Source organism: Miscanthus floridulus, chromosome 13 (genome assembly GCF_019320115.1).
Source record: "Miscanthus floridulus cultivar M001 chromosome 13, ASM1932011v1, whole genome shotgun sequence".
Taxonomy (NCBI): Eukaryota; Viridiplantae; Streptophyta; class Magnoliopsida; order Poales; family Poaceae; genus Miscanthus; species Miscanthus floridulus.
The window spans coordinates 63,665,473-63,687,289 of record NC_089592.1 but is presented as its reverse complement, the minus strand read 5'-3'; the positions used below and the strand labels follow the sequence as shown (position 1 = coordinate 63,687,289).

At 50.0% G+C, this 21,817-nt stretch overlaps 1 protein-coding gene across 2 annotated transcripts in view; it reads right to left on the bottom strand.

Moving 5' to 3' along the window:
- Positions 1–5,434: 5,434 nt before the first annotated feature.
- The window catches only part of LOC136502324 (protein ENHANCED DISEASE RESISTANCE 2-like), a 62,346-nt gene continuing 45,963 nt past the window's right edge, over positions 5,435–21,817 (bottom strand). The window contains exons 13-22 of one of the 2 annotated variants that reach the window (XM_066497772.1): positions 13,274–13,441; positions 12,979–13,184; positions 12,814–12,880; positions 11,550–11,725; positions 10,147–10,248; positions 7,071–7,118; positions 6,735–6,878; positions 6,550–6,645; positions 6,161–6,262; positions 5,435–5,801 (exon numbers count right to left, since the gene is read on the bottom strand). In XM_066497772.1, the coding sequence (XP_066353869.1) occupies positions 5,715–5,801; positions 6,161–6,262; positions 6,550–6,645; positions 6,735–6,878; positions 7,071–7,118; positions 10,147–10,248; positions 11,550–11,725; positions 12,814–12,880; positions 12,979–13,184; positions 13,274–13,441 (1,196 nt within the window). In that variant the 3' untranslated portion in view covers positions 5,435–5,714. Of the gene's footprint in view, positions 5,802–6,160; positions 6,263–6,549; positions 6,646–6,734; positions 6,879–7,070; positions 7,119–7,206; positions 9,609–10,146; positions 10,249–11,549; positions 11,726–12,813; positions 12,881–12,978; positions 13,185–13,273; positions 13,442–21,817 lie in introns of those variants that run through there. The other variant, XM_066497773.1, reaches the window with a different exon arrangement.

The following is a 21,817-nucleotide window of genomic DNA, read 5'->3' as shown; positions in this document are numbered from 1 at the left end:
TTTGCTTTTGGGCCCAACCCCAAAATATGCTTAGATTTTGAAATGGATTTTCAGGGTAGGGTTTAAATGTCGAAAAGCGGGGTTTTCTCGAAAAATTCAAAACCCAGACAAACTTTGAACTTGAGTCAAATAATACAATTCAACACTCATTACACAAATGTAAACTTGTTTTAATAAATGCACATCAAAGTTTTCACCAAATGCCAAATGCTTTGCAATGCATATGATGACATGTCAGATTTTAATATTTAGACACCCGAGGTGTTACAATAGGGTAGCTAGTACTCCTTGTTTTATCATATAGTACTCCTTGCTAAGATAATACATGCAATATTTCATACTTGTGTAGTGGTAATAATAGGTAACTTAGCGTCTTAGTCGGTAGAGCTAGCTTAGTAGCTTGATAGATGTATTCTTATTTTAAGAGTTGTTGTTGCCGTATTACTAAGTGTTGAATCATCATTTCATGCATATAGATAACTAGTTGGTAGAGTTCGTGCCTACGGGTGAGTAGGAGTACGAGAAGATCATCGAGGAGTATGAGGAGAAGATTCTCGTACAGGAGGGAGTCCCGGAGCCATCAGTTGCTGACTTTGTTGACACCCCGCCTACCCAAGGCAAGCCCCGGTGCATAACCCTTATTTTGAATGATCACTGGATATATGTGTGATATGCATTTACATTACAGGTATTTTATGGAAACTACATGTATAAAAATACTTACCTATGAGTCCTACTAGTATAGGTCGAGTAGCTACTATGCTCAGGATTTTGGTATCGTGAGTAACCTGCCGTTACTCATAATAGATGATTATTATTATCACTCATGAAAAAAATGGTGGAAAGGAAAATGGAGACCGGACAGGGATATGGTTTGGGTATTGGTGGGTGTAAGAGGTTGTGTCCTACGACCAATGGGCCATAGCTTGGTTACACTGTTTCTCTGTCTGTGTTGATTAAGGACCGACCGTTGCATTGGGTTCTAGGTGAAAGGATCAAGATGTCCAAGAGGGGGATGAATTGGGCTAATTCTAAATTTTCTTTCAATAATCAAATCCTACGGTTAGCCCAATTAACCCCTTATGCCTAGAAGAGTGATTCTATTAATCTAACGCACAACGGACTTGCAACCTATGTTCCAAACTTACTCTAGCATGGCAATTCTATGAATTTAAGAACAAGTATTGAATTGCTTAAAGTAAATGCTCAAAGTAAATGCTCAAAGTAAATAGAGAGAGAGGAACGCGGCGATGTTTTGCCGAGGTATCAGAGAGTCGCTACTCCCCACTAGTCCTTGTTGGAGCACCCGCGCAAAGGTGTAGCTCCCCCTTGATCCGCGCAAGGATCAAGTGCTCTCTACGGGTTGATTCTTCGACACTCCGTCGCGGCGAATCACCCAAAGCCGCTCACAACTTGAGTTGGGTCACCCACAAGCTCTGCCGGGTGATCACCAAGCCCCCAATCACCACCAAGCCGTCTAGGTGATGGCGATCACCAAGAGTAACAAGCACGAACTCTCACTTGACCACGCGAAGCCTAATGAGAAGATGGATGCACACTTGGCTACTCTTGATTCACTAATGAGGCTACTCTCTTGGATTCTCAAATCTCAATCACCTCACTAGGACCTTGCTCTTCTTGGCACTCACAAACGTGTTTCTCAGCTGTTGGAATGAGCAAAAGTAACTCCACACACGAGTGGAGCTTCTATTTATAAGGCAGCCTAAAAAACGAATCGTTATGAGCTTCTACGGGGTGACCGGACGCTCCGGTCATGTTGACCAGACACTCCGGTTAGTTCAACCCGTGAACCAGTGAAAATGTGTTGACCAGACGCTGGCAGGGTCCGGTCACCACTGACCGGACGCGTCCGGTCGCATTAAACCCTTACTGGAACCTTACTAGACTCGACCGGACGCTGAACCCCCAGGGTCCGGTCAGTACTGACCGGACGCGTCCGGTCGTAGATTCCCTTCTCTGGAACCTTACTAGAGTCGACCGGACGCTGCCTTTCAGCATCCGATCACTTGACCTCTCCAGCGTCCGGTCGCACCGAACGCAGTTTGTTGATCAAATGAACTGACCGGACCCTGTGGCCAGCGTCCGGTCAGCATTTAACCCTTCATTCACTTCCAACTCTCAATCATGTGTGAATGAAGTTTGCTCCAAAGGATCTTAGGCATTCATAGGAGCTACCTAGAGCTAGTTTTAACAAGTGTGCACCACACCTAACTTACTAGACTCACCTAGGTCAAGCTACCCGTCCATACCCCCCTTAATAGTACGGCCAAAGGAAAAACAAAGTCCTAAACTACTCTAAGTGTCACTCCAACTCCAATCGACACTTAGAACTAGTCATCCTTAACCTTGTCGTCCATCCTTTGAAAACCAAAATGATTTCCATCGTAGGGGCATGACAACCTTGATTGCCCAATTGATCTCCATTACCATGACCTAACTTACTTGTCTCTGTAAAACACACGTTAGTCATAGTAATCTTGTATTGTCATTAATCACCGAAACCTAACTAGGGGCCTAGATGCTTTCACTAGGCAAGTCACAGACTTATTATCCTGAACATATACTTGTGTATGTGCGTAGGGAAGGCTTGTTGCTCTCTTGTCATGGGTTCCGGCTCTTTTCCGGACTGACTGATTGGAGGCGGGGATGGTGGAGGTCTAAGCACCGCACTGAGTCCAGGACTCAGGAGCGGGGGCTTGGAGTCAAAGTTTGGACGGGGACCTAGACCCTGTGATAGGAGAGTGGTGGGTTGGTCTTGCTTGTGCCTGGGGTACAAGCGAGGCGTGTGTTTCATGGTACCTAGTTGGGCACATTGATTCATGAATCGCCGGACGATTCGGTACGGCTTGTCTACAGTCTAGCACCGTAGTAAGAACTGAAAGATAAATGGTGGTAAAATAAAACTATTTGCTCAACTCTTGCTTGAAAGTAGAACAAGTGCTTACATAGAATGGTTAGACAATGAATTAATCATGACTGCTAATAATAAACATACATAAGGATTCACTATTAGTGTTGCTTTCCGCAAAAAGAAAAACCAGCAAACCATAAAGCTTATCATATCCCTTGGAGTCGGGAAATTATTTCCACTAGTCGGATAAGTCTTACGAGTACATTGTGTACTCAGGGTTTATTTACCCCTGTTGCAGGTACAGCTTAAGGAGTAGTCGTTGTATGAAGGATTCTTCTGGTGGGCACAGACGGATCCTTGTATATTATCGATAGATGATTCTTTATATTCTGCTGTTTAATTTTCGCACTCTGAATTTGGTACTGTAATAATATATTTCTAAGAACTCTGGATGTATGAAATGGACTAAATAATGTAAACTTGTTTTCATTATTGGATCCTGAGGAAAAAATATGGATTATTCGGGCTCTCCTTTGGGGTGTGCTCGACGGAATCCATCCGATGTAGCTCGCTCTCGGGGTGCTTAGTGTCTAGCGAAAGACAAGCGTCTCCGTAAGTGCGTTATTTCGGACGGTTCTGCCACACCGCCGAGTCACACGGAGCTAGGCGACGGCGCGCAGAGGACAGGGTGGGGCGAGCGTGACGACGCAGAGGGTGGGTGGGGCGCGGCGACGACGGAGAGGACAAGTGGGGGCAGCGAAGCTCGGACGACACGCACATTCCAAAATGGAATGTCCATCCGTTTGGACGCTCGGGCCGTATCATTATAAAAAAAGAATGAAATGATCATAATGCCCTCCTCTCTCTTCTCCAGTTTCTTCTTCCTTATCAGCTCAGCCATTCACGCATCCTCCCAGCCCCCCGGCTCCCTCGAGCCCGCAACCTTGCCCTTGGTGGCTGCATGCTCGTGCACCCCAACGACCCCCGTGTCTTGACGGTCGTGCTCGCACGCCTACACCTAACAACCAGCCTATCATCCTCGGCAACCAAGCCCGTGCACCGTCATACCTCCCCGCGTGGGGACTGGGGGTAAATCTGACCTCCATGCATGCTGGGCCGGACCCTTTATGAGAGTAGGTTTTTAGAAGTTTCCCTCGTGAAACTGTTTAAAAAATAACAATTTGACACAAAACAATAATTTCAAACAGCGGGGCAAGTGTAAGTACTAGTATGAGAAAACTGAATGGGCTAATCGTACTTGTCACCTCAAACCTAGGGCCATGGCCCTAGTAGCCCTAAACCCATCAGCCTGTTCGGTTGGCTGGTTTGTATCGTTGCTGGTTCGTGAAGAAGTACTACTGGCTGATTTGTGTGAGAGAAAAATACTGTTCTGACTGAAAATTTATCATCGTTTACGACAAGCCATAGCCAAACGATCATGTACGAGTCTACTAATTTGATTAGCAAAAAGAACTCAATGTACCTTGACCAACGACCATTTGAACACAGGAATCTACATGACTTATGCCACTTTTAAGCCACGTTGATTATGACGCGCGTCGATTGGGAGTTTGGGACAGCATCTCCAAGAGTTCTCTATTTGCCTTCCTAATACTTGGTTTTTAGAAAAATAAAAAAAAAATCTCTCTCCAATGGTTCCTACTCTATCCTCCTAATATTTAGGCACTTAAGAAAACTGTGCCAGTTCCGCGTAACTTTACGTGGCTCTTGAGTTGCGCGGATCCTTCTCCCGCGCGGTTTCCACTTTCACGCCTTGGAGTCACGCGCTGGTCTCCGTCGTCGCGCCAAAGAACTTCGACGATCGACGCCGCCGGTACGTAGACGATCAACGCCGCCAGTACATAGACGATCGCCGCCGCCGTGGGCTTCCTGCACGGCAACCGCTGCGCCTTCCAGCTTGCCGCCGCTGCCCCCGCTATGTTTCGTTTTGCCACCGTCGCTAGGTTTGCAGGCCGCCGCCGCTAGGTTTGAATTGGGTAGCCGCGTCCTTCCTCTCTCGGTTGCTGTTTTGTTGTTCTCGCCTCCTGGGCCATGGCTTGGTGGCGCCACAGAGAACGCCGCTGGCCACCAGCTGCTTGTGGTCGGCCGTGGCTGTGGATTTGGGCAGCCATGGCTTGCCTGCTGATGGCCGCGTAGCGTCGGTGGCCGCCATGGGTACCTGTGGCCAGCTGTTCCTCTGGCTGTGGCCATCCATGGCTCACTGTGCCGTGCCAAGGCTGGTTGTGGCCGGCTACTGATGATGTGCTTGTCCATCAGATGATGGTACAGACCGGCACAATTGCCTGTTGGTGGCTGCTGTGCTTGTCTGCTACTACTGGCCGGCTACTATGCTTGTCTGCTGCTACTGGCCGACTGTTGTGCTTGTCTGCTGCTACTAACGGTGGCGGCGGCGGATGGGAGTTGGCGGCAGCAGCAGGGAGGTCGCGACGTGAGGGGTTCGACGCGCCCTGTGACGTCTGGCGACAGAAAAAAAAAAGCCGCAAAAAAATAGATGTAAGACCCAAATTTGATTTTTTAAAAGCAATTTATTAGAAACTATTGGAGATGGCTTTCTTTTTTCCCTCCCAATACCTTTTTAGGAGTGGTAAAACTACAAGTTTTAGGAGAAAAAAAATAGAGAACTATGCTTAACATAAGCTTTGATTTCTTCTATTTACGAAAGGCATCACGTATTCATGCCTCGTGCCTATATACATATGTTATCCTCGATTGGAGATCAGCAAATAGTAATACTACTCCACATTTTCAAAATGCTATGCTGCTGCTCTCAGAATAAAACTGAGGATGAGAAGAAATTTGCACAGATCGGCTGAAAACTTAATTAGATTGATACAGCACTGTCGGGATTCACACGGTTCAGACGAACAGTGCCCAGAATGTACTCGGGGAGCTCTTTCTCTTCCTTGGCCTGCAAAGATAAAGCTGTTAGAAAAAGGTGCTCCGCAAGTTCACGGCCGGGAAAGGATACAACTGTTAGCACGCTTCATGCTATTGAAATGCAGAGCAATATAGAGGTCAAACTATGGGTTCAAGAAATATTTAACAAAGTTCCTGTTGGCAAATCTCAACAAAGTAGATCTGTAGTTGTGCACGTACCATTGTGGTGGACATGAATGTCCATGTGAAAACGAGAATGCAATTAAAGTAGATGTTTTGTGAAATTATATTTATTGTAATCAAGTTAGGAATTAAAGATCCATACGGAAAATGATAAAGACACGCAACTGCTTCAGGTCTGAGTCTGACTTGTAAAGTATTACGGAGTACCTCAATAAGAATAGCCAGATCAACAACTATGCTTGTGACATATCCCAATACTAGACCAATAATGCTCCGGGCAACAGACGATGAACCAATGTCAACATCTATCTGCAAAGTAAATTTTGTTTATAAGGCCACCTAGGATTGTTAAAATTACAGCAAACAAAACAGGTGAAAGACTTGAACAACGAAAGAAAAACAAAACAAATATCAATATTTCAGATTTGTGATATATGTAAATTTTGATGTAGTTTGATATTCATCGAAATTTGCTACCCGACACAGTTCTTGCCTCTGCTAAAACTGATATCTACAAATTTTAGATCAGATACACAGAAAGAGAGAGGTGAGCTATCCCTAGGGAAGGTGCTGACTTTTTTTCATAATGGATTTACCTCCAGAAAGTTATCCTGGCGAAGATAATTGCACGTTACTGCTTTTCCCAGAAGGCAAGCTTTTGTTCCTACGGCACGCTTAACCATCCAATAACCCTGATATCATTTCGTCCATGAGTTCACATGAACAAATCATCACATGAACAAATAACCCTGATACAGTACATTAGCTAAGACATGCATACCTCAACAATGCTTGGTATAAGTTTAAATCTGGCATCTCGGTATGCATCAGTTCCAACAATGAATCTACCCAATAAAGAATCTTTGTTCACTGGTCTCTCTGCAGCGTAGTACATGACCAAGTTATAATTTGGTTTCGCTGGAACCTGCATGTTAATCCGAATCAATAAAGATGCATATCATGTCTATCCACAGAAAAACAGGGATGGCAGGTTCATGTCTATGCACAGAAAAAAAAGGATGGCAGGTTCTACAATGAAATATGGCATGATAGTTTGATAAGCACAAAAGGAAGGCTATAAATTCAAAAAACATAACAAACTCATAACTGCAAGTACCTGCAAATTTATAACCAATATGAAAGGAATCTTCTTTGCAGCTTCTGACTGTAATGTAAAAAGAAACAAAAATTAGGCACCCAGAAACATGCATGCAAGTCACAGAGTACAGCAAACAGACAAGTTTTTTTTGACCCAAAATACAGCAGGGGAGACCCCCACTGTAAGAGTTTTTTATTATTTTTGAAAAAAGGAAAAAAAACTGTACAAAGAGAGGCTAAAAGAACTAAACCACACAGTCAGCAAGAGGGCAGGAGAAACTGCACTCCAAAGAAGCAGAAAGAACTAGGTGATATTGCTAGGAAATTGGGCACTTAATTGATAAACTGGAGAGGAATTACAGTAGCTAATCCTAGCAATGGCAGCAGCAGAAAACTTAGTTTGCCCTCCCTGGGAGGCTCTGAACAAGACCGACTCTTCTTCTCTGCTTGCCGTAATCCCCAGCCACACCTGTGGTTATAACACCCACATGAGCGGCTGTGGTATTCCTATTATTCCTGCATGTTCTATTATTAGCTAGCTTGGACTAATTCTAGCCACTAGAGGCAGCCGACCCTTTCTTCTTCTTCCTATTATACTGCTGCCCAATGAAGGAGTCCACAACACTTCTACCCTCCTTTCGAAACAGCTCGTCCTCGAGCTGTAGGCCTGCTCGGAACTGGGGCTGAGCAATACTGAAGGTGATGAAGCACACTTGAGCAGTCAGCTGCTGGAAGAAAACAATCGTGGCGACGACGGAAGATGAGGTCTAAAATTGCGCCATTGGAGTCAATTCAGCCAGCGGGAGTGTTGACGCTGGTGTCATCATTGGTGGGGCCATGGTGGTCGTAGGGGAAGGAGATGCCACTGCTGTCAGGATGTGTTCGACAAAGGCAGCCAATACTGATGCGGCAGACATGTCCACAACTAATGAACATGGCGACAATGTCGGATACGGTGGCACATCTGGCAGCTGCAAGAAGAACATGGCGACAATGTCCACAACTAATGAACATGGCGACAATGTCGGATACGGTGGCACATCTGGCAGCTGCAAGAACGGCGCTGATGCCATGGGTGTCGCCACAATAGATGGAGTTGCTGTTGGCAAGGCTGCTGATGTCGAAGACAGTGGTGGTGTGGTGCCCAAGACTGAGGAGAACACCTGCTGAGCGGACAACGAGGCCAGAGAGTTTGCTATTCTGCCAACCCTGTCTGACGGCCTCAGTCCTGGGGTGCAGATGGCATCACTACTGATGGCGTTGCGAGGGCTCCAACTGTTGCAGGCCTTGCCGATGAAGTGGCCAGGACCAAGCAGGACACTCGCATCGGTGGAGCAGACATCAACGCTGGACATGCAATAGCCTGGTGCTTCTCCTTCACCATGGCTGGTGCAAAAGGAGTAATCACAGGCGACAGCCATTGGGGGAGGTGGTGGGGAGGTTGTCGGTGTAGCCACAATTGTCGGTGGAGGTGAAGCTGTTGGTATTGGTGATGCTGCCAGCGGGGAAGATGTGATGGCCGCTGGTATAGCAGACTGGGTCGTCGCTGGGGGGAAGAAGGCGGTGATGCCGTTGTGCCCAGGGACGGGGACGACTGGATTGGAGGAGCTGGTGACGAGTCCCGAGCCTTCATCCGATCGCTAAGTTGGAGGACCGTCTCATAGATCCAATCGATCCCTGCAGAGATGTGATCACACCTCGCGGAAATGCCCTCAGAGATGGTGAGGAGATCGTCCATGGCTGGAAATGGTGGATGAGCAGATGTGATCTGAGGGTGGGAATTTGCGGCGGCGGAAGCAGATGTGGTCGCAAGATCAAAGGATCTGAATACCAGATGATATAGCTAGGAAATTGGGCACTTAATTGATAAACTGGAGAGGAATTACAGTAGCTAATCCTAGCAATGGCAGCAGCAGAAGAGCTAGTTCGCCCTCCCTGGGAGGCTCTGAACAAGACAACTCTTCTTTTCTGCTTGCCCTAATCCCCAGCCGCACCTGTGGTTATAACACCCACATGAGCGGCTGTGGTATTCCTATTATTCCTGCATGTTCTATTATTAGCTAGCTTGGACTAATTCTAGCCACTAGAGGCAGCCGACCCTTTCTTCTTCTTCCTATTATACTGCTGCCCAATGAAGGAGTCCACAACACTAGGAGAGGGAGTCTAAACAGAGAAGAAAAGCATGTTGTTTTTCTTCACAAAATCTAAAAGCTTGAAGTTTGGCTTCCTCGTAAAAGGAGGCTTTCCAAGAGATAAAGGAGGGGCGTCCTCTGTCGAAGATGAAGTTATTTCTCTGCTTCCAAATATGCTAGGAGGCAATGATGAAGATCTCCATGAAGAAGGGGTTTCGAAGCTGTTGCTTTGCTGGCATCATCATTTGGAAGAAATCACTTGTGAGGTTCCAATGATCCAGGAATCTCCAGCAAACCTGACTGAAAGAGCAGCTAAGAACAGGTGGAAAGTCGTCTCTTCAACATTGTTATTGCATAGGACACAATTGTAGTTGTTGCCTTCTAATCTGTGTTTTTTCCTTTTGAGAATGTTCCTTGTATTTAGCCTATCCATGAGAAGAAGCCAAGCAAGAACTCTGAGTTCGTTGGAACATTTAGAGTCCCAAATCCAGATAAAAGGAGCTGGGGCTGCACATTGGATCTGCTTGTAATTACACAGCAAGAGTCCCTTGTAAAGTAGCATTAATGCTAATCAGCAAGCGTTAAATACGGTGGCACCTCAGAAAAAATATTGATTGGCACAATATTGATGAAGAGAGAGAGGATGAGAGTTTCATGGAGGTGAAATGAGCCAATGTTTCCCATGCGTTGAAAAGCAGCTGCACTCCCATCCGATCTAGTACGGCAAGCTATGGCTACTCCTCTTACGCACTCCTTCATTTATAATGTTTATTTGCCGATGTGAAATTTTAAATATAAGAGATGACCTATCTAATTGTGCTCACGTCACCGGCGACCACGGGTGTAACAATTTATTGGCCAAGAAGAATATGAAAAATCAAGACAGTCACGAAACTAATTCTCAAAGCAGCAACTGATGCCCGCCAATGCGGAATATTGGTAATATTTATCAAACAAGCTTACCTGCACAAGGCTTTTGGGATGTAAGGCAACTGAATCAAAGCGTTCATTAACCTTGAACCAATCGACCGCAAGTAGCTTTAGAAGTGGATCCCCGCCAACAACCTATTTATATGCCAAGTAAACACCACGAGATTGTCACAAATTCGCAATGAAACAAAAACACTTGTTATGTAGAACAATGTCTGTCACAAGGCAATCATTCTACTCCCTCTGTCCCTGAATAAATAGATTCCTAGTATAAAAAATTGTCTACAAATAAATCAATCTCTAGGAGATTAAACATGGCCCATTTATTTTCCTCCGAGTTCCTCATATTATGCACACCCTCCCATCTCACTCTTTTCCACGAATCTAGGCTTAAGTTTCTGCAGTTGGATAGATGCAGTAAATGCTATAATTACTGTGCAACTGGAACAATCATAGATCAGTGTGCAACTATTTCAATTAATGAAGGATATTATAGTCTTTTCTCTGTCATACTAATCTGTCCTAAACTTGCTAAAATCTATTTATTCAAGGACAGGGAGTATTTAACTTCAGGCCTTCTAGATAATATTTTCTCCAATCACAAATATAACTCCACCTAGGTTTGTCCTACGTCAAATGTTTAACTTTGACCATCAATAAAAAAAAGGGCGTACCCAGTGCAGAGAGCTCCTACTCTGTGCGGGGTCCGGGGAAGGGTGTTAGTGGCAAGCCTTACCCTCGTCTGTGCAATGCGAGGAGGCCGCAACTCGAACCCAGGACCTTCCGGTCACAGACGGTAAGACTTTACCGCTTGCACCAGGCCCGCCCTTCAAACTTTGACCATCAATATCAAAAATTTTATATAGTTTGACATTACTAGATTAATTATGAAAACTACTTTTATAACATATAACTCTTTGCAATTAAGATAATATATTTTTGTAGATATTGTTAGTAAAAATTAAAAAAAAAATACATAGGACAAACCTAGATAGGCTTATTTTTGTGATAAGAGAAAGTATAAAACAAGGCAGCAGATGCATGAAGGTTCCCCATAATAGCAGCAGTGATAAATAAAGGTTCACAAATCGCAGGTAATTCAATAAGAACGAGTCGCAATGTCGCATATCCGAATTTGCATCAGTTGGACTATAAATCAGGTTTCTTTAGCTGGTCATACTTTTTAATGCTTTAGCATGCTTAGGTATACTTGTGAACCAATGTTGTTATATTGTTGTATCTAGAGGAACTTCAGCTACCATAGAGAGTAGTGTTGTAGGCAACATTTTGAATACAGTAATGAACTTCTATTGCGATGTTCTGCGTGAACCATGATTTGGTACTTTTTTAACCTAGGAGACATAACTTTGGTATTTTTCCACTATTCATTTCATTATTTACTGCGTATGAATTGTATGCTCCCTCGTACGTCCTACCTTGGTGTAATCTGTTAAGTAAGTCTTCCCTCTGATCATAAACTTCTCCCCACCAGGTGCACTCCAAGAATTTTGATCATTTTCGCTTTTCGCTCTATGAAGGTTGCCATGGAAATGGCTGGGGTCAACAGCAACTGGACTAGAATTTGTAACCAATTCACTGGTCTCAACCAAAGCTGCAGGAAAAGTTGAACCATAATCAAATTTAATAGGAAACAAAAACAGTTGCATTAAATGACTGAAACAGAACTAAACTAAGAACACATGCAAAGTTAAGAGGGACAGAAAACAGACATTATGAACTTGATGTTAAACATGGACTCTGGAGTTGTACGTGCATGTAAAAATGTACAATTGTAGTGAATTTTATCTCCCAGTTTCTACTACATTAGTACTCCCTCCATCCCAAAATGAAAGTCATTCTATTTTTGTTCTAAGTCAAACCATCTAAGTTTGACCAAATTTATAAGCAAGAGTATCAACAATTATGATACCAAATAGGCATACAATGAAAATACATTTCATGATGAATCTAATGATACTTATTTGATATAATAGATATTGGCACTCTTTTGTATTAACTTGGCCAAATATAAAATGGTTTGACTAAAGACAAAACTAGAATGACTCTCTTTGGAACAGCAGGAGTACCAAAAAGATAATCAATGTAGCAGCATAAACAATGACCAGTATTCTCTTTTTCATCGAAATAAAAGAACTAGTAATATCTACCAATATAGAGCCCATTTGATGCATCGTTCTAGTGTAGGCAAATGAAGGACAGTTAACTGTTGCCTTGCAATATTTTCCATTAGGCTTTGATTTCACCTAGAAGTTGTGTATCCATTTTACTTGATCATCAGCAACATATCATTATTTGGTCAATCATGTTCCTTCAACACTTAGTTGCACAATATTTGTTTCATCGTCTTCATCGAATGTAGCATGTTTGCGCAGATATTCTGGATGGTTTACTTAAATTTTACTAGCTAGCTGATCATGTAGATTTCTTCTGTATGATATAATACCATCTATGCAACCTCTCTGCTTGCCTCTGTGCTTCCACTAGAAACTATTTCTGTAAATGGGCACACAATATATGTACCTTGTGCGCATCGACATACATATTTGTGTGCTTGTGCACTAATTTGCATGTCTAATTGTTTATTTTAGGGTCCGTGGAACTAAAGTTGAGTGCATTAATGTTTGCCAACATAATATTCAACGATGCCAGAAAAATTGAAAATCATATGATTAAATTTACCTTTAGTTGTCTTTAAAGTCAAACCTGCAATAGCCCATGACACATTCTTCAACTTCACTTTTCCAGCCTGCATCGATATTATAAAAAGAAATAGGTCTCAATTTCTTGTTGAACATAACAAAGCCATCTGTATTACGCATCCTAACTTCTAACTATAGTGTTCACCTTTGGACTTGTGGCATCATCATCATCATCACTATCCTCATCTTCGAAGGATTCACCTCTAGCAAGTGCATCATAAAATTCATCACCAGGTTCAGAATCTTCATGTTCACTCTGGATGATCAAAGTTTCAGATGCTTTTGACTTCACTACTGTCGAAGGCAACTCAGATGTCAAGGCTGGATTGGCTGCGAAGTACTCTCTTAGACCTGGCCATAGTAAAAAAGCAAAGCAAAAAATTCATTGTATAATAAAAATTAATTTGATATTTGCGGCCACAGAAGCAGATGTAACCAACCTGCTACTTGGCTGAGCAAAGCAAAAGGGATGCTTTTGTCAAAATTTGAGGAGTGCTTTCTCTTCCATCTGCCCCAAAAACTAAGAGAAATCTCCAACATAAGAGTAACAACACATTTTGGACTCGATGATCCTGATGTGTTCAAACTCCTTATTTCCCATGTTGATGCTGAAAGACATAGCACAGTCATTACATTCCAAGGCAATGTGGAAATCCAATGGAGAATTTTTAGTTTAGGATGTAAGAGGCAGAAACAGCTAGTACTTAATATACATCTAGGTTAAAGTGGTGTTGGTATGGCGCCGGTCCTTGCTTCTCAGGCCGTATGGAGGGGAATGAGGGATGCGAGGTTTTTTTTTCTCGAAAAACGCAGGAGATCTGCGTCTCATTGTATTAAGAAGAAAAGAGGGTATAAGAACCCAGACTTACAAACACCCTAAAGAGGGTATAAGAATGAGGGATGCGAGGTCTCTGGAGCTTGCGTCGAGTTGGAGCCGTGGTTGGCGGCTAGGGTTTATGCAGGAAGGGAAGACGGAGGCGCTAGGCGCCCAAGGGTGTCAAGGATGACACAATCCCAGGCTAGTCCTTATTCATCTCAAAGTTTGATACTTATACATTGAGGACTCTAACAACTTGTGCTAACAAATAGGAAACTTAATAATCAATTGACTCTTTCCTAACCAACCCAAATCTTCTATGACTCAAAATAGACCGACCCTGGCGAGGCCAGCGTGGTGACCGCGCACTGGCTGGTTTAGCCACTTTGCCGCCTGTCCCTGCGCTCATATGTGGTGCCGACCATAACATCTCTCCCCCCCTCAGGAAACAGCTCGTCCGCGAGCTGAAAGGAGGGGTGAGCTTCACGGAATGCCGGAACAGGCTCCCAGGTGGCCTCCGAGGCCGGCATGCCGGACCACGCGACGAGGACATGCCACACGCCGCGGCGAAGCTCCGAGCGCAGCACCCGTTCAGGTTGTTGGAGAGGACGGCCATGGTGTATCGGAGGCAAAGCCGGGACGGATGTCGGCGGAGTACCCCGGAACGGCTTGAGGACGCCGACATGGAAGACGTCGTGGATGCGGGCGCCCTATGGCAGACGCAGGCGGTAGGCGACCGTGCCGATGCGTTCCAGCACCTCAAAGGGTCCGGCGTACTTGGGACGAAGCTTGCTGCGGGCGCCAGGAACCAGGGACTGCGTATGACGGTGAAGCATGCGCAGCAGCACCCAGTCCCCAACCGCGAACTCCAGAGCGCGGTGGTTGGCGTCGTAGAGCGACGAGCATGTTTCTGCGCCTGAAGAAGACGGGCGCGGACCTCAGTCAAGAACTCGTCGCGGTTGGCCAGCAGGACGTCGACTGCCTCCGTGCGCGCCTGGCCGGGTACATAGGGTAGTAGATCGGGAGGAGCGCGGCCGTAGACCACTCGGAACGGCGACGTCTGGAGGGCGGAGTGGTAGGCGGTGTTGTAGCAGAATTCTGCCCACGGCAACCAGTCGAGCCAGTCCCGGGGGCGATCTCCAGTCAGGCATCGCAGGTACATAGCGATCGTCTTGTTCACCACCTCGGACTGACCATCCGATTGGGGATGGAAGGCGGTGCTCATGCAGAGTTTCACACCGGCATGGCGGAAGAGGTCCCGCCAAACGTGCCCGGTGAACACCGGGTCGCGATCACTAACAATGGACTCCGGGAATCCATGGAGGCGCACGATCTCTTGGAAGAAGGCGCGGACGACGGACGAGGCCGTGTAGGGGTGGCCCAGAGGAATAAAATGCGCATACTTGGAGAACCTGTCCACCACTGTGAGCAAAACACTTTTGCCGTGTACCTTGGGCAGGCCTTCGATGAAGTCGATGGAGATGTCCGCCCAGACGCGCGACGGGACCGGCAATGGCTGGAGGAGGCCGGCCGGGTGGAGGGTCTCGGTTTTGTTCTGCTGGCAGGTCGCACAGGAGCGAACAAAGTCGCTCACCACCCGCCTGTCGTGCTCGATGAAGAACTCCGTGCGCAGACGCTGGAGGGTTTTCTGAATCCCCTCGTGGCCGCCGGTGTGGGCGAGCTGGAGGACGTCCTCGAGTATCACTGAACTGGCAGGGACGAACACCCGGCCATCCTGGAGAAGCAGGCCGTCGCGCACGGTCCAGGCCGCGCCGTGGGCACCCGCGGCGACCACGTCCCGGCGCGCGCGCAGTGCGGGGTCAGCCTCCAGCTCGCGGCGAATGTCGTCGAAGAGCCGAAAGCTGGGGACCGAGATCGCCGAGAGGGTCGCTGGTTCGGAGTCGACGAGTGGCGCCAGAAGCGGGGACTCGCCCTCCCGGCGGGACAGGGCGTCGGCGACGACGTTCGACTTGCCGGCACGAAACTCCACCCTAAAATCATAGCCAAAAAGCTTGCTAATCCAGTGATGTTGTGGGATGGTGGAGAGCCGTTGATCCAGCATATATTTGAGGGCGTAGTGGTCGGTCCTGACGACGAAGGCGCGCCCCCAAAGGTATGGGCGCCAATGGCGCACTGCTCGGACGAGGCCGATGAGCTCGCGCTCGTAGGCCGCGACCTTGAGGTGTCGTGCGGCGAAAGGGCGGCTGAAGAAGGCTATCGGTGCGCCGTCTTGATGTAGGACGGCGCCAAACCCTGAACCCGATGCGTCGCAGTCCACGATGAACGGCTTGGTGAAGTTCGGGAGGTGTAGGACCGGCACGGCGGAGAGCGCACGCTTGAGGGCCGTGAATGCCGCTTCAGCGTCGTCCGACCACTTGAATCCTTCTTTCCTGACGAGCTGCGTTAGGGGAGCGGCAATGATGCCATAGTCTTGGATGAAGCGCCGGTAGTATCCGGCCAAGCCGAGGAAGCCGTGGAGGCCACGCGCGTTTCGCGGCTGGGGCCAGGACTGGACAGCCTCCACCTTGGAGGTGTCCATGGCGACGCCGTCCGCTGTGATGACGTGGCCCAGGTACTGGACCGACCGGGCGGCGAAGGAACACTTGGTCCGCTTGAGGTGGAGCTGGTGCGCCCGGAGGACATCGAGGACGGCGCGCAGATGTTGCAGGTGCTCCGTCCACGATGCGCTATAGATCAAGATGTCGTCGAAGAAGACGAGGACGCAGCGGCGGAGGAACGGCTTGAGGACGAGGTTCATGAGCGCCTGAAACGTCGAAGGAGCATTTGACAAGCCGAAAGGCATGACGAGGAATTCAAAATGCCCATGGTGCGTGCGGAATGCCGTCTTGTGCACATCTGCAGCGACGACGCGGACTTGATGATAGCCCGAACGGAGGTCCAATTTGGAGAAGAATTTGGCCCCGTGCAACTCGTCCAGGAGCTCTTCAACGACGGGGATCGGAAACTTGTCCTTGACGGTTGCCGCATTGAGAGCTCTATAATCGACGCAGAAGTGCCAGGATGTGTCTTGCTTCCGGACCAGCAGCACCGGCGCTGAAAATGGTGAGGTGCTTGGCCTGATGATCCCCTGCTGGAGCATGTCTTCGCACTGCCGCTCCAGCTCATCCTTCTGGAGCTGGGGGTATCGATATGGGCGCACGGCGACTGGCTCGGTGTCGGGCTTGAGGTGGATATGGTGGTCGCAGTCCCGTGCCGGGGGCATACCCGTGGGCGGTGCGAACACGCCGTCGTAGGACTCCAGGAGACGCTCTAGGAGGGTTGGCTCAGCACCCTTGTCGGTGTAGAGGTGACTCGCCAGGAGGTGGTCAGGGTGCGCCCTAGGCACGGCCGGGCCGCCGACGCCCGACCAGACCACGCGGCGGCCGCGGAGGGTGATCGCCAGCCGGAGCGTGTCGAAGTCCCAGAGAATGGGTCCCAGGGAGCGCAGCCAGGTGATCCCAAGGACCATGTCGTAGCACTCGAGGGGGATGGAGTAGCAGTCCACCTCGAAGGACTCGTTGTCGATGCGGATGCCGACGTTGCGAGCGATGCCTTGGCACTGGACGCGGTCGCCATTCGCCACGATCACGTGGGCGCCGCCACTGTCATGGAACGGAATGGCCGCCCACTGAGCCGCCGACGTGCTGATGAAGTTATGTGTTGATCCCAAATCTAGGAGGGCTGTGAACGCGTGTGCGCCGATGTGCACGCGTAGCTTCATGGTGTCGGGAACCCGGATGCCCGTGATGGCGGACAGCGAGATCATGGGGGCGTCGGGGTCGAACGTTTTCTCCGGCGGCGTGTCGTCCGAGTCCTCGGGCTCCTCGACGATGTAGTCTAGCGCCTCCAAGTAGAAGAGGCGCGCGCACTTGTGGCCGCGCTGGAACGGCTCGTCGCAGTTGAAGCACAAGCCGAGCTTGCGCCACTCCGCCATCTCCTCAGGCGTCAGCTTCTTGAAGGTGCGCGCCGGGGTCGTAGGCGGTGTTGATGAAGAGCCTTGCCCTGGCGGCGCGGTCAGCGTGGCAGGAGCGGCCGCAACGCGGCGCGCCGGACGTGGAGCGGCCAGGGCGGGCCATTGGGGTGCATTGCGCCGCTCGTACGCGCGCGCCAGCCGCATGGCGTGCTGGAGGTCCTGAGGGTCCTGGAGTTCGACGTCCACGCGTATATACTCCGGAAGACCGCCGGTGAACAAGCGCGCCTTCTAGAGCGTGGAGAGCTCGCCGGCGTGGGCGGCGCGTGCCTGGAACGCCTCCATGTACGCGTCCACCGAGGCGCCGAACGGCAGGCGCGTGAGGTCGGCGAGGTGGTTGGTGCCGAGGGCGGGCCCGAACCGCTGCTGGCACAGCCGGTGGAAATCCGGCCATGTGGGCCGCCCCATGTCCGCCTCCAGGACGATATACCACTGCAAGGCCACCCCGGTAAGATGATAAGAGGCCAGCCATACCTTGTCGACTTCCCGAGTCATCTGCCCGCGGAAGAACTGCTCACACTTGTTGAGCCATCCGAGAGGATCGTCCTTGCCGTCGAAGATGTTGAAGGTGAGCTTGTGGTATTTAGGTACGGCAAAACCCTCGAACTCCGGCGGTGCGCCCTCGTAGGTCGGGCCGGAATAGGGCGCCCTGGCGTGGGGTGCTATCGTCGACATGTGCGAGGTCGGCGCGGAGTAGACCGGCATCCCGGAAGATGGGAACCCCGGAATCGGCGAGGGCGAGCGCGGGAAATTGATCTGATGGATCGGCACTCCCATGGACGGCGGTGCCGCCGGCCGCGGCTCCTGCGGCGCCGGGGCGGTCATCTGCAGGGACGGCGAGACAGAGGCGGACGAGTCCCCCGGCGTTAGCTCCGTGATCACGGGCTGGGAGTGCGGCACGCCACCATAGCCGGGCAAACCGAATTGTGGAAAAGGCGGGCGGCCATCAATGGCGGACAAGCGAGCGCCTTGATCAGCCAGGTGGTTGTTGATGGCGGACATCTGCAGCTGCATGCTGGCGAGGATCTCCACGATCGAGGCGAGCGTGGGTGGGCCGGAGGGTGGGGTCGCGTTGGCGGGCGCGCCGGTGATGTGCACCAAGACGCCCGTCGTCGCAACGTGGGAGGTGGTGGGTAGGATCAGCGGCGCCTGGGCGTTGGTGGTGGCGTCCATGATCGGCAAGGTCTCTGATACCAGGTTGGTATGGCGCCGGTCCTTGCTTCTCAGGCCGTATGGAGGGGAATGAGGGATGCGAGGTCTCTGGAGCTTGCGTTGAGTTGGAGCCGTGGTTGGCGGCTAGGGTTTATGCAGGAAGGGAAGACGGAGGCGCCAGGCGCCCAAGGGTGTCAAGGATGACACAATCCCAGGCTAGTCCTTATTCATCTCAAAGTTTGATACTTATACATTGAGGACTCTAACAACTTGTGCTAACAAATAGAAACTTAATAATCAGTTGACTCTTTCCTAACCAACCCAAATCTTCTATGACTCAAAATAGACCGACCCTGGCGAGGCCAGCGTGGTGACCGCGCACTGGCTGGTTCAGCCACTTTGCCGCCTGTCCCTGCGCTCATATGTGGGGCCGACCATAACAGGTGTCTACCCATGTTTATTTATTTATATGCAAACCTAATGTTAGAATTAATTGCTATTTACTTTTAATCACCTAGTTACTTGTGTAATCTCCTAGCTTTAATCTCCTAGCTAGCTGCGCTGAGTTAATGCCCAGCTGGCCCCTAGGGGTTCGGCTGGCCTCTTGGGACTCGGCTGGCCCTTTGGGTCACTCTCCTCCTCTTTTTTTATATGTAATCTCTTCTGTAAACTCAATACAAGGAATCTAAGCCTGTTAGGCTATTGTCTATTATGGTATCAGACTAAACCATCGATCCTTCTGCTTCCGCTCCCACTCCACCCACCCCAGGCTGCTGCGCGCGCCCATGGCCACCTCCAGCTCCTCCGCCATGGCTACCGCGACCAAGCTCCGCAACGAAGCCCTCTCTGCTGCCAAGCGCCTGGAGGATGAGGCCTCCTCTCTGCGCTCCACCAACACAGAGCGCAGCCAGCAGCTCGAGGAAGAAGCTGCCCTTCTCAAGTCCGCTGCCGCCGCCCAGGAGCATGTCCGCGCCGCTGCTGCTGCTCTTGACAAAGAGCGCGCGCAGGCAGATACCCTGGAGCAGCAGGCCGCGGCCCTCCGGGATCGCCTCCGCCCCGAGCATCCGGACGACGACGCCGATCCTGAGGATGACGACGTCCACTCCGCCTCCTCTGAAGCAGCGGCCATCGCCCACCTCCACACTCAACCTGCTGCCATCCAGAACATCAAGAACCTCATCCCTATCATTCTTGATCTTCAATCCTCCAACTACTCCAAGTGGCGCGGCTACGTCCTCCTCATCCTCGGCCGTTTCGCTTTGAAGGATCACGTCCTCAGCGACGACTCCCGCCCCTACGATCCGGCGTGGTCACGCATGGACTGCGTCGTCCTCTCTTGGCTTTTCAACACCATCTCCGCCGACCTCCTGGACGTCATCCATGAGCACGACGGCCTCACCGCCCGGACAGCATGGCTCGGGATTGAACAGCAGTTCCTCAAGAATCGCGAGTCCCGCGCCATGCTCCTCGACGCCGAGTTTCGCACTCTGCCAAGGTGCCCTCTCCATTGATGACTACTGCCGCAAAATGAAGAGCATGGCGGATGCCCTCGCCAACCTCGGCGAGCCCATCCAGGACCGAACTTTGGTGCTGAACGTTCTACGGGGTCTCAATGAACGTTTTCAGTTCATGTCCCAGCTCGTCACCCGCCAGAGGCCGTTCCCGTCCTTCGCCGATGTTCGTGCTGACCTCCGTTTGGCCGAACTCAACATGGGGACGCCCTCTGCCTCTCCTTTGGCTCTCGTCGCCGCGTCCTCCATCAGGCCGCCCACTTCGTCCTCGCCTACGCCTCCACGCCATCATCAGGCTGCTGCTGGACATCATGCTGCTGCTGGACAGCAAACCAGTGGCAACCACGGCCGAAGCTGCCGCGGCGGGTGCGGCTCTGGCGGCTCCCACAGCAGCGCACAGGGCAGGACTACACCAGCCACACCACAGTGGCCCTCGCTACTCAACCCCTGGACCGGCTCTATCCACATGTGGCCAGGGTCCACCGCCGGCGGCGCCCGTGGCTCTCCACCACGCGCAGTCCAGCCTGCACCTCTGCAGCAGGCTCTGGTGGCCGGCGTGCCACCGGCATACTTCGCTCCACCACCGGCTTCCGGGTCCTACTACCCGCAGCCCCCTCAGGCACCTCCTGCTTGGGCGCCCTGGACGCCCGAGGGTCTCGCTAGCGCCTTCAGCACCGTCTCCCTCACCCCACCTCCGAGTTCCTCGGATTGGGTGATCGACTCGGGCGCCTCCTCCCACATCACCGCCAGCCCTGGTATGGTCACCGCTACACCATTCTCTTCCTTTCCCTCCATTGTCGTAGGCAACGGGGCCACCCTCCCTGTTATTGGCACCGGCTATTCTGTCCTTTCTGGACCCTTTTGCCTCGACAATGTCCTTGTAGCTCCCGACATTATCAGAAATCTCCTTTCGGTTCGAAAATTCACTACTGACAATTGTGTTTCTGTCGAGTTTGACCCTCTTGGTGTTTCTGTGAAGGATCTCCGTACCCGGAACACCCTCCTCCGATGTAACAGCACGGAGCCTCTCTACACTCTTCAGCTCCCTTCATCCACCACTGGCTCCTGCGCCCTTGTCGCCACTCCTTCACCAACTACCTGGCACAGGCGCCTTGGTCACCCCGGCAAGGCCACTCTTCAGTCCCTTGCGCAGTCCTCCTCCATTGTCTGCAGCAAGCCTGAAGATGACTCCCTCTGCCACGCCTGTCAGCTTGGGCGTCATATTCGTCTCCCTTTTTCTATTTCGCTATCTAGAGCAGCCAAAAATTTTGATTTAATCCATTGTGACCTGTGGACATCTCCTGTTGTTAGTGTCTCTGGTTTCAAATATTATTTAGTTATTCTTGATGATTGCTCTCATTTCCTCTGGACTTTTCCCCTTCGCGCTAAGTCCGATACATTCCCCACGATTTCTAATTTCTTCGCTCATGTGTCTACCCAATTCGGCTGCACCATTAAATCAGTCCAATGTGACAACGGTCGCGAGTTTGACAACTCCGCCTCTCGTGCTTTCTTTCTTGCTCACAGCATCACT